The sequence below is a fragment of the Bos grunniens genome, chromosome 15, assembly GCF_055505025.1.
Source record: "Bos grunniens cultivar Pamir isolate PY7600 chromosome 15, Bosgru_T2T1.0, whole genome shotgun sequence".
Lineage (NCBI taxonomy): Eukaryota > Metazoa > Chordata > Mammalia > Artiodactyla > Bovidae > Bos > Bos grunniens.
The window spans coordinates 51,851,904-51,868,743 of NC_141179.1; the positions used below are offsets into that span (position 1 = coordinate 51,851,904).

Genomic DNA, 16,840 nt, shown 5'->3' on the forward strand with positions numbered 1-16,840 from the left:
GCAGTTTGTATTTAAAATGTTTACTTTGTAATATATATAAAGTATATACAAATATGTGCATACAGAGCAACAATGCATGTATTATTTTAAAAGATAGTATCCTGTTTTTTATATATATACATTTTTTTCATTTTTTTTCATGTAATACATCACAAATGTTATATAGATATTATAGTCAAATACTTCTTAATTTCTTTCATACATAAAATGTGCCATGTTAGCAGATTTCTTTTGACATTTAGGTCCCCCTACTGAACTTCTTAAACATATATGTTTTGCACTGATTCACTTATTTCATTCAAATAAACATATTGAAGTTTAATTTTTGGACTTCTCATATATATATGTGTATGTATTTTTAGTTCCACATTCATTAGTGAGAGGCATTCAGCAAGTAGTTACTAAGTGTCTAGATAAAAATCTTGATAGGATTAAAGGATGACATGCTGCTGCTCCTGCTGCTAAGTCGCTTCAGTTGTGTTCGACTCTGTGCGACCCCATAGACAGCAGCCAACCAGGCTCCCCTATCCCTGGGATTCTCCAGGCAAGAACACTGGAGTGGGTTGCCATTTCCTTCTCCAGTGCATGAAAGTGAAAAGTCAAAGTGAAATCGCTCAGTCGTGTCTGACTCTTAGCGACCCCACGGACTGCAGCCTACCAGGCTCCTCCATCCATAGGATTTTCCAGGCAAGAGTACTGGAGTGGGGTGCCATTGCCTTCTCCAAAAGGATGACATAGTTCAGTTTAATATGTATATAATTAGATCCTTGATCAAACTTTACTGAAACCTTGTTTACTGAAGCCAACTAATTGGAGCCATCAACTGGGTTTATTTTCAATTTGTGCCTTAGGTAATCTTCATACATTTATACAATGAAAACTTGTCTTCAGGATTGACCTTCTATAAAGTTATAAAGGTTATGAACCATTTAAGAGATACACATAGATGTGAGTGGAAGAGGATTGCCGGAAGTCAGGTCCTTAGATTTATTCATTCACAAACTCTACTTTTCCTCCCCTTTTTTTCTTACCCTAAGATTAAGCTTTTGGCAAGGCACTATGTTTTAGTTTATTAAAAACTTTTGCTTCTCTTCCTACCTCCACTTTCAATAATTGATAGAGAACTAACTAAACAAAGTCAAGAATATAGTATACTTAAAACACTGTCAGTAAGAAGCATTACTTGGTACCTACTCAACAAGAAGAGACTCCTCAAATTATAATCTAAGCTTCTATGTTGAGGAATTAGCAAAAGAAGAGAAAACTAAACCCAAAGGTAGAAGGAGGAAATATTAAAGATTAGAACAGAATTCAGTGATAATGAAAACATTAGAGGAATGATAATAGAAACAGTAGAGGAATTGATAAAACCAAAGTTAGTTTTTTGAAAAGATCAAGAAAGTTTATAAATCTTTAACTACACTGACAGTGAAAAAAAGAGGAAAGATAACATTGCCAAAAATAGGAATGAAAGAGTGACCATCGCTACTGCAGAAAAGGAAATACTATAAGCAATTCTATGTCAACAAATGCAACAATTTGGATGAAATTGAAAATTCCTAGGAAGGTATAATTATCAAAATTCAAGAAAAAGTAGAAAATCTAAATAGATCTGTAAGAAGTTGAATTAGTAATTTGCAATTTTCACTTAGAAAAGCTCAGGCCCAGATGTCTTACCTGGTGAATACACTTAAGCTTTTAAAAGAAGAAATAATACGAAGGGATTCCCTGGCAGTCCAGTGGTTAGGACTCCACTGCCGAGGGCCCGGGTTCAGTCCTTGGTCAGGGAACTAAGACCCTGCAAGCCGTACATTGCTGCAAGAAGAAAGAAAGAATACCAATTTTCTACAACTGTTCCAGAAAATAGGAGGGAGCACTTTTCACCTCACCTATGGCAACATTATTGTCCTGGTATCAAAGCAAATATACCAAAAAAACTGCATCTAACATCATACTTAATGTTGAAAAGATAGGATGATTTCACCCTAAGATTGGGGACAGCAGTCACAGCAATGTGGAATCAGCATAAGGATGAACATTCACATCAATGGAACAGAAATGAGAATCCAAATATAAAACTGTTGTGCTTACAGTCAGTTGATTTTTGACAAAAAAGTGCCAAGATAGTTTAAATGTGAAAAGGACAATCTTTTCAACAGATAATGCTGGAATAGTTGAATGTTCACTTGTAAAAGATGAATTTAGATCGTCACATCACACCATACACTAAAATCAACTTGAAGTTTTCTAGACTCCTTCCATTTGTTCAAGCACATGTTCTTGTCATTCAGGAAAGTCTTATGTGAAAAGTCAAGGATTGGTGGAAGCTAAATTGGTTATCAGAGCCAAGAAAAATGACCTTAATGATTGAGTCAAGATATGATATACCAGTTTCTTATCAGAACTTGTCCAGTAGATACACAGAAATAACCTTTATTCCTTTATTGTGATTCATTTAGAATACTAGCAGCTCATGGTCAAATGGGCTGCAACATTTACTGCATGAATCATAGCCCAGTCATGTTTTGGTTACTTGTATACAGGTAAGCAGGGAGACGGCTTGACCTATTAACATATTGCCAGATGTGTTCCTGATGCATGATTTCTTTCCTCCAAGTGTCTTTAGTGTGTTAAGGAAACGCTTTGTGATGAGAGCCTTAGTTTCCGGGCAGGACATCGTACTTTAGTCATGTAAGCACTGACCCATATCCAAAAACAAAAGGATAAGGAAAAGGATCATTGACTTTAAGGAGGTCAGTTAGGGATGAAACAAAGAATTATTCTCTTAGTTTATGGTCTAATTCTCTGTGTACTGTACAGTCTGTATGTAATTAGGTTAAGCTACTTTGAAGATTTTCTACCCTAGTCAAAAATTTTCTACTCAGTCTTTCAGCACTACTGCCAAAAGCAGTCAGAGGTGTTTCTGGGGGCCAGAAGAAATAAGATAATGCCCCTACGTATTTTTCCAAGTCTGTAAATTCTCAGTATCACCAAAGAACTTCTGTTTCTCTTGTAGGTGATCATCGTCTTGCTCTTCTTTTATCCCAGTTGGTTGGCAGCCAATCAGTTCGTGAGCTGCTTACTATGCAGCTGGTGGATTGGCATCAACTCCAGGCTGACTGCTTCATCCAGGAGGAGAGACTGCGCATCTTTGCCCTCTTGGCTGGAAAACCGGTATTTTCTTCTTTTCTTGTGAACTCACGTAAATTTTTTCATAGATTCAGGATTACTTGAAGTTAAGGCAAAGAGCTATCTTTTAAGTTGTGCATTGTTACCTGTAACTAAGCAACTTGTATTTAACTTTGAGCAGAAATATTTTCAAATTAGAAAGGTACAGTATGTACATTGTGGGGGAAGAAAATACTGGTTGTATAGAAATTAAAATGTTAAAATTTGCCATAACCCCTATAATAGTGATAACATAATTCATTATCTGTCTTTCTAGACATATTTTAAGTATATTCTGACATATAAAGCATGCACATTTATACCTGTATATATTCAAATAGAATTATACATAGTTCTGCAACTTTTCTTGGGAACTTACTGAATATGGACACTTTTTCATGTTGTTTGGCCTCTCTTTTTTTAATAGCCACTTCTCTTTCATTTTATGTATGATGTATCATAATGACTTTAAGCCAGTTTTCTTCCTGCCTACCTGTTTTACTTGCCATCAATTTCCAAAAACATAGTCACTGATCAGAATTTATTCACGTCTTAAAAAGTTGACCACTGTGGGCAGTGAGTGGTTCTCATCACTTCTCAGTGCACTTATTGTCTAAGTGCCTCCTATTTAGCCCACCCAGTCACCTGCCACCAAGGAACTGTGTAGTTTATATCTGGGCCATTAACACTGCTATTTAAATCATTTTAAATGCAACTTAAATAAGTGAGCAGCATGCAAGCCTGGGCAATAACAAGGTAATATATAATGTAGAGCTGTGGTGGTGATTTTGCCTCCTGCAGGTGTGGCAGCTCTCAGAGCAGAAGCAAATCAATGTGTGCTCCCAGTTGGATTGGAAACGCTCCCTGGCTGTCCATCTTTGGTATTTGCTTCCACCAACAGCTTCCATTTCCAAGGCGCTCAGCATGTATGAAGAAGCATTTCAGGTACATGTATCCAGTAGAACCAAGCACAAGTTCTGGTAGGAGTTCTGATTTTACTAGAAAAGTACTCCAGAGGAAAAAAAAAACAATCAAATCATATTTCACAATACTTTTTTCTAACTACTTTTTTGAAATTACTGTAAAATTGAAATGGACACAGGAAATGATGGGAAATTTCTTCAAATATCTGCTTATGTTTTGCTTAATACAGTGAGTTTCCACAGTTTACTCTTTTTTTTTTAAGTGATTGTATTATTTTCTGCTACGCTGGGTCTTTGTTGCTTCCCTCAGGCTTTCTCTAGTTGGGCGAGTGAAGGGTACTCTTTAGTTGCAGTGTGTGGGCTTCTCATGGCGGTGGCTTCTCTTGAGGAACACAGGCTCTAGGGCATGTGAGCTTCAATAGTTGTGACACACGGGCTCAGCTGCCTCTTGCCATGTGGGATCTTCCTAGACCAGGGATCGAACCAGTGTCTTCTGCCTTGCAAGACAGATTCTTAACCACTGGACCGTCAGGGAATCCCGTAATTTATTTTCTTACTGCTGTTTTCCTGCACCATCATCAGAGGGTTTTTCTTCATTCCTAATGCTGTTTTATTCCTTCAGGAATTCCCTGAGCTACAGCCTGACCTTGTGTTTAGTATAGCCCCAAATTAGCACGTCTGAAATTTGCCTCTAAATATCATTATATTAATATTTCATATTCCTTGTGTATTTGGAGGTTAAAGTATTCTTAATGTTTTTAATGCCATTATTTGGTTCTTTTCTTACTGTTAATTTGTATTGTCATTGATATCATTTGCCAGAATTATTTGTCAGGGAAAAAAGAACACTAAAAAAACCCGAGTGTAATGAAGTTTAAAATCCTTGAAACAGTCCTTTAGCGGATGTCACACCATTCTTAATACACATCTGAGTAACTGAAACATATCATCATCTAGTGAAACATACTTGGAGCTGATGTATTGTTTTATCAAATTCTTAACTTCAGAATACCTCTGATAGTGACAGATACGCCTGCTGTCCACTTCCCTCATACCTGGAGGGCTCTGGATATGTGGTAGAGGAGGAGCAAGACTCACAGAGACCTCTTCAAGATGTCTGCTTTCACCTTCTAAAACTCTACAGTGACAGGTAAATCAGTCATGTGTTATAATCACTTTTGAGGGTTCCATGAACCTTAGGGAGTTCTTTCCCTTTTATATGTGGTCAAATTGCCATAAGATTATATTAATCACAAAATAAAACTAATGGAGTTCAAAGAGCATGGGAACTAGAATTAGAAATCTAAAAATTTACATTTTAAATCAATTATATTTTAATAAAAATTTTAAAAACAAAATTATTTTAATCAACTTCAATGAGATACAATTTATATATATTGATAATAAAGTGTGTGGTTTCATATTTTTTAATGTAATATAACTACCATCACTATCTGATAGCATTTACATTACCCTCCAAAAGTTCCCTCATGTCCCTTTGCAGTCAGTCCACACCCCAGACAACTACTGACTTTTCATTATTGTAGATTACTTTGCTATTACAGAATTTTTTATAATTCTGTATGTTATCTTTTGTGCCTGCCTTTTTTTTTTTTTACCCAACATGGTGATTCTGAGATTTATCCATATTAATATGTATATCAGAAATTTAATTTTTATTCATTTGTTAGTGAACAATTTTTTTTGTCTTAGGATATACTAAGAATAAAGCTGCTATGACCACTTGTGCTTAAAGTCCCATCAAGATCTATAATTGCTCCAAATCCTCCTCAAAATTTGTTATTATTGGCTTTTAAAACTTCATCATTTTAGTGGTCATATACTGGAGTCTCTTTTTTTGTGTGCTTAATAAGAAACTAATATATTAACATGTTGTTATATCTAATCAAATAATTTAAACTATCTCAGAGCTGTCTTTTTACCTTACATCAGAAACACTGAGCAGTTTTCTCTAGTCAGTAGTAGCTCACATCTCACTTCAGATCTTTAAATACTTTCTTTTAAATTAACTGTACTAATTTTAGAATAATAGTCTCTTGTTGTAAAATACACATAACTAAAACTGTGTTTTAATTTGCATTCCCCCTAATACCTAATGATGGCAAGTGTTTTTTCATGTGTTTATTTACCATCTACATATCTTCCTGAAATGTCTGTTGAAATCTTTTGCTGCTGCCCCCCACACCCTGCCACTTTAATGGGGGTATCTAATAGTTCTTTTTTATGTTGTAATAGTTTTTTTCTTGAGTCAGTTTTGTTCATTTGTTTTTCCTAAGGAATTTTTCTGTTTCACCAAAGTCACCAGATTTATTCGCATAAAGTTATTTGTAACTTGTCCTTATTCTTTTTTAATGTCTGTAAGAGATTGAAAAGACAAGCTACAGATTGGGAAAATATATTTTCAATTCATATATCTGATAAAGAACTTTTATCCAGAACATGTAAAGAACTCTTTGAACTCAATAATAAGAGAACAATCCAGTTTAAAAATGGGAAAATATTTCAAAGATGCTTCACCAAAGAAGATCTACATGTCAAGCCCATGAAAAGTTGTTTAACATTGGTAGACATCAGGGACATGCAAATTAAAGCTGTCGTGGGATGCCACTACCCATCAGTTAGAATGGTTAGAATTTTTAAAAGACCTTTACCAAATGTCATCATGGATGTGGAGCAGTTGAAATTCTCAACACTGCTGGGGGAAAATATAAATAATACTGGCACTTGGGGAAAGAGTTTGGTAGCTAAAAAAAAGTTTAACATACACCTACATACATGTGATTCAGTCATTATACTCCTCTAAGTATTTACCTGAGGGCAATGAAAATATATGTCTGTGTATGTGTTGATAGCAGTTTTATTTGTAAAGGTTCAAAACAGGAAACAGCCCAAATTTCCATCAGTAGGTGATTGGATAAGCCAATTGTGGCACGTCTCTACAATGGAAGACTACCTCACCAGTAACTGTTGATAACACACAGCAGCAATGGCGAATTATAAAGTACTTTTACTTAGTTTTGAAGAGACAAAAAAAAAAAAAATTCCCCAAACTATACCTACTGTTTGATTTCAATTTATATAATACTGTAAAATGCAAACTAATCTATAATGATAGAGGAATCAGTTGTTGAGTGGGAAGAGTAGGTGTAGGGATAGGTAGGAGAGAGGAATCACAGAGGGGCTTCTGGAACCTTTTGGAGGTGATAGGTTAGCTTGTTATCTTGATCTTGGTGGTAGTTTCACAGGTGTATATATGTGTTTGAACTTGCGAAAACTGTATATTCTAAATATGTATAGTTATTGTATGTCACCTCTTTTACTGTCAAACAAGAAAAAAGAGGAAGAAAAAAAGCATATATCTCAATATGCCAGAAACCAAAGCCAGACTGAGATAGAAAATCCTAATCTTAGTTTAATTACTCATTCGCACTAGCCATATTTCAAGTGTTTAATAGCCACACATGGCTAGTGGCTATCTTATTGGTCAAAGCAGATTATAGAACATTTCCATTATCACACAAAGTTCAGTTTGACAGTACTGGGCAAGAAAAACTACTCATTACTTGGCAAGGTGTAGGTACTTGTGAGATGTCTGGGATCTTAGGTGAAATGGAAACACTCTGGTTGGTAAACCAACGCCTAGATCTTTAAAGCTTGTGGGTATGGGATCTTCATTCTTACTGTTCTTACGGTCTGGGATTTGGAAGTTAAGAACATCACACACAAACTGGTCCAGAATCATTGAGATCCTTGGGCCCCTTGCAGAAGAAAAAGCAAAAGCCTTAGGGAGACTTTCAAACCTTGGGTACTTGGATTTCTGTATAAAGAATAATACCAACTGTAAAGCAAAAGGAAGGACATAACCATCATTAAGACTAGTCAGGTGTTCAGATAAACAGGTGAAGTAGCACTTCAGCAACTTCAGATAGTAGAACAATGTGAAAGATACTAAGGAAACTTAAATTTTTTTTAATGGTTAAGGAAAAGACACTATAATAATGAAAGGGTGAAAGTTGTGAAGACTTCCTGTACCAGAATGGTAAAAATAGACCAAAGAAATACCATCAGACTTGTTAGAAGAGCCTGAGAAGGGAAGTTCCTTGGTTTTTGGTAGGATCTGTAATCTGGCTAAACCTAGAGGAGGAAGACTGTAAGGCTTATGATGCTTCTGCTCTAGGGTACTTGCCTTTATTGTTTTCTAAGCTGTGGCTGAAAGAGTTAACCTATCCAGTGCAGGTGGTCTGCTGACTGGGTTTGGTAACTCAGCACATTCTCCTTTGCAGACATTATGACCTCAACCAGCTGCTGGAGCCTCGAAGCGTAACTGCGGATCCTTTGGACTATCGCCTAAGCTGGCACTTGTGGGAGGTGCTGCGGGCTCTTAACTATACCCATCTCTCAGAGCAGTGTGAGGGTGTGCTGCAGGTCAGTTATGCTGGCCAACTGGAGAGTGAGGGCCTTTGGGAGTGGGCCATCTTTGTCCTCCTGCACATTGACAACTCAAGGTGAGTGAGAAGCCATCAGATGCACTGGGTGCCTCTAGCCCTACAGGGCAACAAAGGAATCAGTCTAAACACCTATTAAATCGGTATGGGAAATAAGTGGAAAGGAAGGATATACCTGGGTGGAAAAATCCCATTAACTTAGGCACAAATTCCTTGAATGTGGTATGTTTAGAATTATGCAGAAGTAATGCTGGCTGTGTTGCTTCAGTGGATCCGTAAAGGTTGGCAAGGAGTACCCCTTCTTTGTCTCTGTCCACTGGCTTTCTCTCTTCCCTTGCCATCCATTCCTCAAGTTTGATAGTGTTGTGTTTACCTATTTACCAATACAATCTTGCCCAGATGCATAATGTTTTGGTTCTCTGTCCTGAATGAAAACCAGAGAAACACCTTTACTCCCTGCTGTGAACTGTATAAAGCCGGAGGTTTTTTGTTATTGGTAGCGGCATGGCATATTACTAAGAACAAAAACACTTAACACAATGCTTTGTTATATAATTTATATAATGTTTTTATATATCTTTCTATTCTGTTGTAAGTACTTTAAATATATTAACTTGTTTAATGGTGATAATGAACCTATGAGATAGACATTCTTATTGTCTGTTTATAGATGAGCAGCTCAAGGCATACAGAGATTAGATAACTTTTGTTCAAGATCACATAGCTAGTAAATGGCAGAGTGAGGCTTTCAATTCAAGATACCCAGAATCTGTGCTCTTAATCATTGTACTGTACTATCTGTCATTCCGTAGGGCATGGAAAGTTGTTTTGTAGTCTGGTCTTTCTAAATTCTGGCTTCAGCATGTACTCACTTTGACCTAGGGTAAAACTTACTCATTTTTGACTTAGAGTCAAGATAGTCTCTAGGCCTCAGTTTTTTAATCTGTAAAATCATAATATTGCTAATCTCTGTTCAAAGGTGACTATGAAATTAAAAGAGTAAAAATATAAAGCATCCAGCACAACCTTCCCTTTAAGGAATTTCTCTTTCCTCTTCCTCCTTACCAGGAGGCAAAATGACCCCAGAATTTCCCTCTGCGTTTATTTAAATACACTCTTGGAGAATTTCGCATGGTAGAAGGCTGGCTGATGGGATGATTGATGACTGGCTGTGGGAAAGCAGATCCTGCTTCCTAAAGAGGAGAGGAAAAGGAGGCAGATGTCCTGAGACTGGGAATTCTTAAAAAGCCTAGGCGTTGACAAAAGAATCTAAGATGAGAATAGCTTTGATCTGAAATTCAAATGAGAGATCCTTTGGCCAGAAGAAGAAATCTCTTTAAGTGGACTTAAGAGCAGAAAGAGTGAGTTTAGCCTAAGTCTAGGAGTAAAGAGAAAATGAATTAGGAAGCCTGATGGCTATAAGGGAAAAAACAGGACCTAGAAAGGACCTTATGTTGTAAAACTGTCAACTTTGTTTACTTATACTGACCATGTGAGAGAAAGGGCAGAGAGGAGGTTGAGAATGGACTGCAGAGGACTGCTCGGTGGGTCCAGAATTCCCCTATCTCATCCTTCATCTCCTGTTCTAGAAAGGAAACAAAGAAATGAGCCTGCTGGGATGAACCCACACACACTCTGTACTGTATATAAGATGGATAAGCAACAAGGACCTGCTCTATAGTACAGTGAGCTCTGCTCAATATTCTGTGATGACCTATATGAGAAAAATTAAAGAATGAACATATGTTGCTGTACACCATTGTATAGCAAACATTGTGCAACATCAACGATATTCCAGTATAGTTAGAAAAGAGAAATGAGCCAGTGAGGACAAAGCCTTTTGGGGGCAGTGGACAACCTTCCCAAGAGTATTCATCCTCAGACTGTTTTGACCATGAAAATACAATGTGCTTCTGTTCTATTTCATTTTAAAAATTAATGCTGGTATGTCACCTTAAGTGAAGCTTGAGGTGATCCTCTATGGGTCAGGACCTGCAGTTTAGGAGACTGCCTCAGGGGCCACTTTGAGCCATCTGAGGCAGCCTTCTCCGTCAGTAAGGATGAGATTTATCCCAGCTGACGTTTCCTCCTATAGCACGCGGGAGAAGGCTGTTCGAGAGCTGCTTACCCGGCACTGCCAGCTGTTGGAGACCCCTGAATCTTGGGCTAAGGAGACTTTCCTGACCGAGAAGCTTTGTGTGCCCGCTGAATGGATTCATGAGGCCAAAGCAGTGCGAGCACACATGGAATCCGACAAGCACTTGGAGGCCCTCTACTTATTTAAAGCAGGACACTGGAACAGGTGCCACAAGCTCGTCATCCGGCACTTAGCTTCTGGTGAGTGCTTCAGACCAGGGTCTGTGTCTCCTGGGATCACCCCCAATTCTTCAAACCTCTGAGCCCATGATGAGTCAGGCCAGGGACAGTGATCAGTACAGAGCATGGCAGACTTGAATCAGATCACACTTTGTAAAAGCTCCCTGTGCAGAAGATGCTTAGTGAGGGTGAGGGGCAGAGGTCAACAGCAATATCTGTTATATTCCTATCTGCCAGGAATATTCTTGATGGGCACTAATTGCGTTAAGCTCATTGTTTAGGGAGTTTCATTCAGCAACACCAGAGATCGCTATTTGGGAAACTGAAACCAGGAATTCTTTACAGTTTCTTTAAGAGAATTTTGAAATATCTACTGTAATTCTCAAGTCTGACCCAACATAATTTTCCTTTTCATCCTGTCTTGGATTTCTGCCATCTCCTTCCTCTGTACACTTTTGGTCAATATTTTGTTTCTTCAGATGCCATTATTAATGAGAACTATGACTACCTGAAGGGGTTCTTGGAAGACCTGGCACCTCTGGAGCGCAGTGGCCTAATCCAGGACTGGGAAACATCTGGGCTTGTTTACCTGGACTACATTAGGGTCATTGAAATGCTCCGTCATATACAGCAGGTACCTGAGCTCCTTAAACCATGGCCTGGTTTTCTTTTTCCCTGGCCCATAAAGCCATAGAGACAGCCAAAGGCTTGAGCAAGAACTTGAAAAACTCACTGACAGAGATAGCACTGTCAGTGCAGGAGAGATGTTTTGATGAAACAGATTTGATGTAGCTATTATGACAGCTCTATCAAAACTTGAAACATTTTTTTGTGGCTTATTGTTAAGTAGTGTGTAGTGGACATGCCTAAGACTTGTCCTTAGTCAGTCCCCTCCCCTTGTCGACTCTTTTCCACTAGTTTTAAGTGAGAAGCTTTGGGTTGAGAGATCCAGTAAAGATCAGAGATTTAGTGTAGATAATTCTTTCACATAATATTTGGCATGTTTTAAATTGAAAGTGTTATGGGGGCATTCTGGTGACACCTATGGATGGATCTCTAATGTTTTTAAATGCCTAAGATATAAATATATAGGATTACAAAAGAAAGCAATTATATTAAGATAGAATTATCAAAGTATTAAAAACTTGTGCTATGTAATAAGTGCTTTATTAACATCCTAAATAAGAAGCTCTAGCACTGTAATTTTGAAATATTTAAAGATTACCAACAGCTGTAATACCAGGGAAGCCCATGGTATGCCCACCAGTGCAGGAGACGTGAGTTTGATCCCTGGTTTGGGAAGATCCCCTAGAGGAGGAAATGGCAACCCACTCCAGTATTCTTGCCTGGGAAATCCCGTGGATAGAGGAGCCTGGTGGGCTACAGTCCATGGGGTCAGAGAAGTCAGGCACGACTTAGCAACTAAACAACTGTAATGTGATAGGAAAGGAAGTGATTTCTGTTGATAACAAAATCACAGTTGCTGTTGATATCTACATTAATTATCAAGTGCTAATTCTTAGTTGGAGTCAGAAGACCTAAGTTAAGTGCTAGTTTGGGCTCCACGTCTCATTGTTGTGCTCTTAAGTCAATACCATGTCTCTGACCCAGATTTATATAGATTTTTGGTGCTATGTTGAAGCTTGCTAATTACATGGTTCATGAATGGTGATTTCACAACTTGCCCAGTCCTAGGCCCTATACACTGTATTGCTTTCCTGTTGTGTATTGCTAAGATCCTGTCTTGTCTTCAGCAACTAGGCTAGACGGTGGGAACATGACATTGCTGGCCAGCTTCTTGGGTTTTCCCCTCCCTCACCTCACTCTCATTTCAGAGGGTTGCATAGCCAGTCTGTGGATAGGATTGGAGTGATGGGAGTTCCTTTGGCCTAACTGGTTTCCCTGCTTCTTTGTAGGTGGATTGCTCAGGTTATGAACTCGAGCAGTTGCACACCAAAGTGACCTCACTGTGCAACAGGATAGAGCAAATCCAGTGTTACAATGCCAAGGACCGCCTGGCTCAGTCAGGTCAGCCTCTCGCCTTCTCTCCCTGCCTGCCTGCTCACTGCCTGTCTTTGTGATTATTATACCCCTGCCTCACCCCTTCGTTTGGTGCTCACTCTGCTCTTTTCTCCAGACATGGCCAAACGTGTAGCCAACCTGCTGCGGGTGGTACTGAGCCTTCAGCATGCCTCTGATACAACCTCCGACTCAACGCCAGACCCTCAGCGAGTCCCTTTGCGCCTGTTGGCTCCCCACATTGGCCGGCTCCCCATGCCTGAGGACTATGCCTTGGAGGAACTGCGCAGCCTCACACAGTCCTACCTGCGGGAACTGACTGTCGGGAGCCAGTGAGCCCTGGGCTCCTCCCACCACACTCACATGCTTGTTCACACTCACCACACAGAGGGCTCCTGCATCAAGTTGATTGCCCTGTTTGCCGTTCTCTGGCTTGGCCATGGAATCTCCCCTCCCTTCCTGCTGCCCAAGCAGCAACCTCCAGTTGTTCAGGGCTTTCTTAATACTAAACGTAGCATAAGGGCTTTTGGAACCCCCCAAAAAAGGAGCCAAGTCTCTCTTTACCATCCTCAAGAGCCATTCTTTTTTTTTTTCCTTTTTAGAAATGGTCAATAAAGCACCTTTGGCAGAATTCCCCAAAGAACCAGGGAATGCTTTTCCTCCTTCAGCCATTCTGAATCTTGTGACTGTCAGTGCCAACCGCTACCCTGCTCCTACTCCTGCCCTTTCATCCCCAGGCTCTTTAGAAGGAGTGGGGCAGGGGCTGGGACAAATGTGTTGACCTAGGACCTTCCTTAACAAGTGAACTATCCACAGAAGGAAGAGACTCTGTCTCTGGAGTAGATTGATGATTTGCATGACTTTTGGAATCAGGAGAGGATTGAACTGAGGAAGCAGAACAGGGTCTTTCTGACTCATTTAAGGTAGAGTGAGTGCCTGCTATGGAGCCATGGGGCTTCAAGGCTTGATTGTTCTTCCTGCCTTGAATGTTCCCGTGAACACCACAACTTCCCTGTGCAGGAGCCCTTGGTCTCAGACTCCTGGTCTCTGGGAAACTCCCAGAACTCATTTTGGTGCCTGGTTTTCAGTCATCTGGCAAGGCCTCCTGCCTGAATTTCCCTGATGAGTTTCAATGAAACATGGTAGATCGGGTAGCCCTCCCTTTCCCTCCCATTCTAGCCCAAAGCATTTCCCACCCTCCATCTACAGTTGCAGAAGGTAAAGCCCTCACTGAGGCAGGGACAGGCAGAGGGTCTTCTCTACACTGTAGCCAGCTCTGGGGAGCCCCAGGTAACCACCGGAGACTGCTGGTGTGCGGGCTATCATGGACAGCATGGCCACGCCTGGGTCTTTATGCATGAAAATTATGTAAAGGTTTTTATTAAAAAGTATATATATATATATATATATATATAAACGATCTAGATTATTTTCCTCTTTTTCTGAAGCTACTTTCTTAAAAAAAATAAAATGAAATGTTTATAGCATACTTGGTATTGGCTTTCTTTTGTGTTTTTGAGCCTTGTTGTCCCAAGGAGCTTTATGACGGCCTTGTTTAATTTGCAGTCTAAAGGGGGAGACTGGCCATGGGTTAATGAGAGAATAGTTGCAGACTAGATCAAAGGCTAGGTTTATAAGAGTCAATTTGGGGGTGAGGGGGTTGAGATTGATGAATCCTGACTGCTGTACATTTATTTATTTATATGTGTTTGGACTCCCAATGGGGGATGGGGCAGGGTTTCAAATTGCCCAGTGGAATATATTTAGTATTCAAAGTCTCTTTGCTCTTCTTCTCTGGGGTTTTTTAAACCTTGGCACTTCACCTTTCAGTTTCCATTGTGTAAAGGAGATGATGATCCCTGATATGCTGTTTAACAGGGCTGTTCTTGAGAGGGACCAAATGAGGCTGATGAGTAGTAAGTAGGTTGGTGGGTTGGTTCTGTTATTGAGCAATTTCCAGTTAGGATTAGGCCAAAGATTTCTGGGATGCTGAGGAGATGAGAAAGCTGAGCAGATCTTCCTGGTAGCCAGGGCTTCCCTTTCATTTGGGCCCCTGAGGACAAGGGTTACTCAGCTGGGAATCTCCCTCTGTCACTGACTGTGAACCTGTGCAAGTGAGTCATGGAGCACTGCTGCCCTTCTAAGAATTTGTTCTGTTTCCTCACCAGAGGTGTTCTGTGAAAAGTCAATGCTGTAAAAGTGGTTAGTCTTTAGAAGTGTTAAGAACTGTGAATATGGGCAGTATTTCCTCTTCAGTTCAGTTCAGTAACTCAGTCATGTCCAGCTCTTTGCAACCCCATGAACTGCAGCACGCCAGGCCTCCCTGTCCATCACCAACTCCTGGAGTCCACCCAAATCCATGTCCATTGAGTCAGTGATGCCATCCAACCATCTCATCCTCTGTCATCCCCTTCTCCTCTCTCATCAGCTCTCTGCATCAGGTGGCCAAAGTATTGGAGTTTCAGCTTTAGCATCAGTCCTTCCAAAGAACACCCAGGACTGATCTCCTTTAGGATGGACCGGTTGGATCTCCTTGCAGTCCAAGGGACTCTTCAAGGGTCTTCTCCAACACCACAGTTCAAAAGCATCAATTCTTCAGCGCTCAGCTTTCTTCACCGTCCAACTCTCACATCCATACATGACCACTGGAAAAACCATAGCCTTGACTAGATGGACCTTTGTTGGCAAAGTAATGTGTCTACTTTTTAATAATGTTGTCTAGGTTGGTCATAACTTTCCTTCCAAGGAGCAAGCGTCTTTTAATTTCATGGCTGCAGTCACCATCCGCAGGACAGGTTTTTCCCTTTAAAAAAAAAAAAATCTCTAAATCAAATATTTATCACTGCAGCTATATTGCATCACAGAGAATAGACTCGCAGTTCAAAGCACATGATAAAAGATGAACAGTGCTTCCCTGGTGACTCAGTGGTAAAGAATCTGCCTGCCAGTGCAGGAGACACAGGTTCATTCCCTGATCTGGGAAGATCCCACATGCCACAGAGCAACTAAGTGTATGTGCCCCAACTATTGAGCCTGTGTGCTGGAGCCCCAGAGCTGTGACTACCAAAACCTGAGTGCCCTAGAGCCCGTGCTCCACAAGACAAGCTACCACAGTGAAAAGCCCATGCACCACAGCTAGAGAGTAGCCCAGCTTGCTGCAGCATCAGAGACCCAGCACAGATAAAAAAAATTTTTTAAAGATGAACAGTCTCCTATATTTCAAACTACATTGAAATATATGTTTAAAATTTTAAATTTCTCAAAAATATAAAAAGAATTAGTTGTCTCAACACCCAACAGAGCTGTGGAATCCACAAACTCATACACTGTGCAGAATAAGTATTTCCTCCGCACAATGCTGGAATAATGCCAAAATAATGTTAACAGAAGCCTGGAGATTAAATGCAGGCATCATCAGAGCCAACATCTTTTTTAGGAGCTTTACTCTGACTTATTTTGTTACTTTGTATTTCTAGAAAATTTCAGAGTTTTAATTTGTTGTCTCTTAAAGAACCAGTTCTCAGACCTAATGGTTTTACTGGAGTTCTGCCAGAGTTCTACATTGTAATATATTAACTTGTGCTTTAAAAATTCATTTCTCCTGCTTTCCTAAGGGTTTTTTAAAAATCTTACTGTAAAAATTTTCATCCATACAAAAGTAAAATGATGTCTTAATTTAATCTTAATCTTTACCCCAATTCTTATTCCTACCCACCCCAATGGGATTTCTAAGGGAGGTCATCATTTCATCAATACAAAAGCATTCCTACCATAAATTTTTATAAATATAATACCATTGTCATACCTAACACAAGAATAATTCCTGAATATTAACTAATATCCTCATTTCCAAATTTCCCCAGTTGTCTCAGAAGTAAAATTTTATTACAGTTGATTTGATTGAATCAGGATCTAAACAGGGCCCACATTTGGTTGATAAATTCTCTC

The 16,840-nt window shown here is 39.6% G+C and overlaps 1 protein-coding gene across 3 annotated transcripts in view; it reads left to right on the plus strand.

Moving 5' to 3' along the window:
* The window catches only part of NUP98 (nucleoporin 98 and 96 precursor), an 86,733-nt gene extending 72,352 nt beyond the window's left edge, over positions 1-14,381 (plus strand). For all 3 annotated transcript variants that reach the window (XM_086340474.1, XM_086340475.1, XM_086340476.1), the window contains exons 26-33: positions 3,017-3,174; positions 3,970-4,113; positions 5,099-5,241; positions 8,396-8,617; positions 10,653-10,894; positions 11,353-11,507; positions 12,790-12,901; positions 13,011-14,381. In XM_086340474.1, the coding sequence (XP_086196600.1) occupies positions 3,017-3,174; positions 3,970-4,113; positions 5,099-5,241; positions 8,396-8,617; positions 10,653-10,894; positions 11,353-11,507; positions 12,790-12,901; positions 13,011-13,228 (1,394 nt within the window). In that variant the 3' untranslated portion in view covers positions 13,229-14,381. The remainder of the gene's footprint in view (positions 1-3,016; positions 3,175-3,969; positions 4,114-5,098; positions 5,242-8,395; positions 8,618-10,652; positions 10,895-11,352; positions 11,508-12,789; positions 12,902-13,010) is intronic.
* Positions 14,382-16,840: the final 2,459 nt, after the last annotated feature.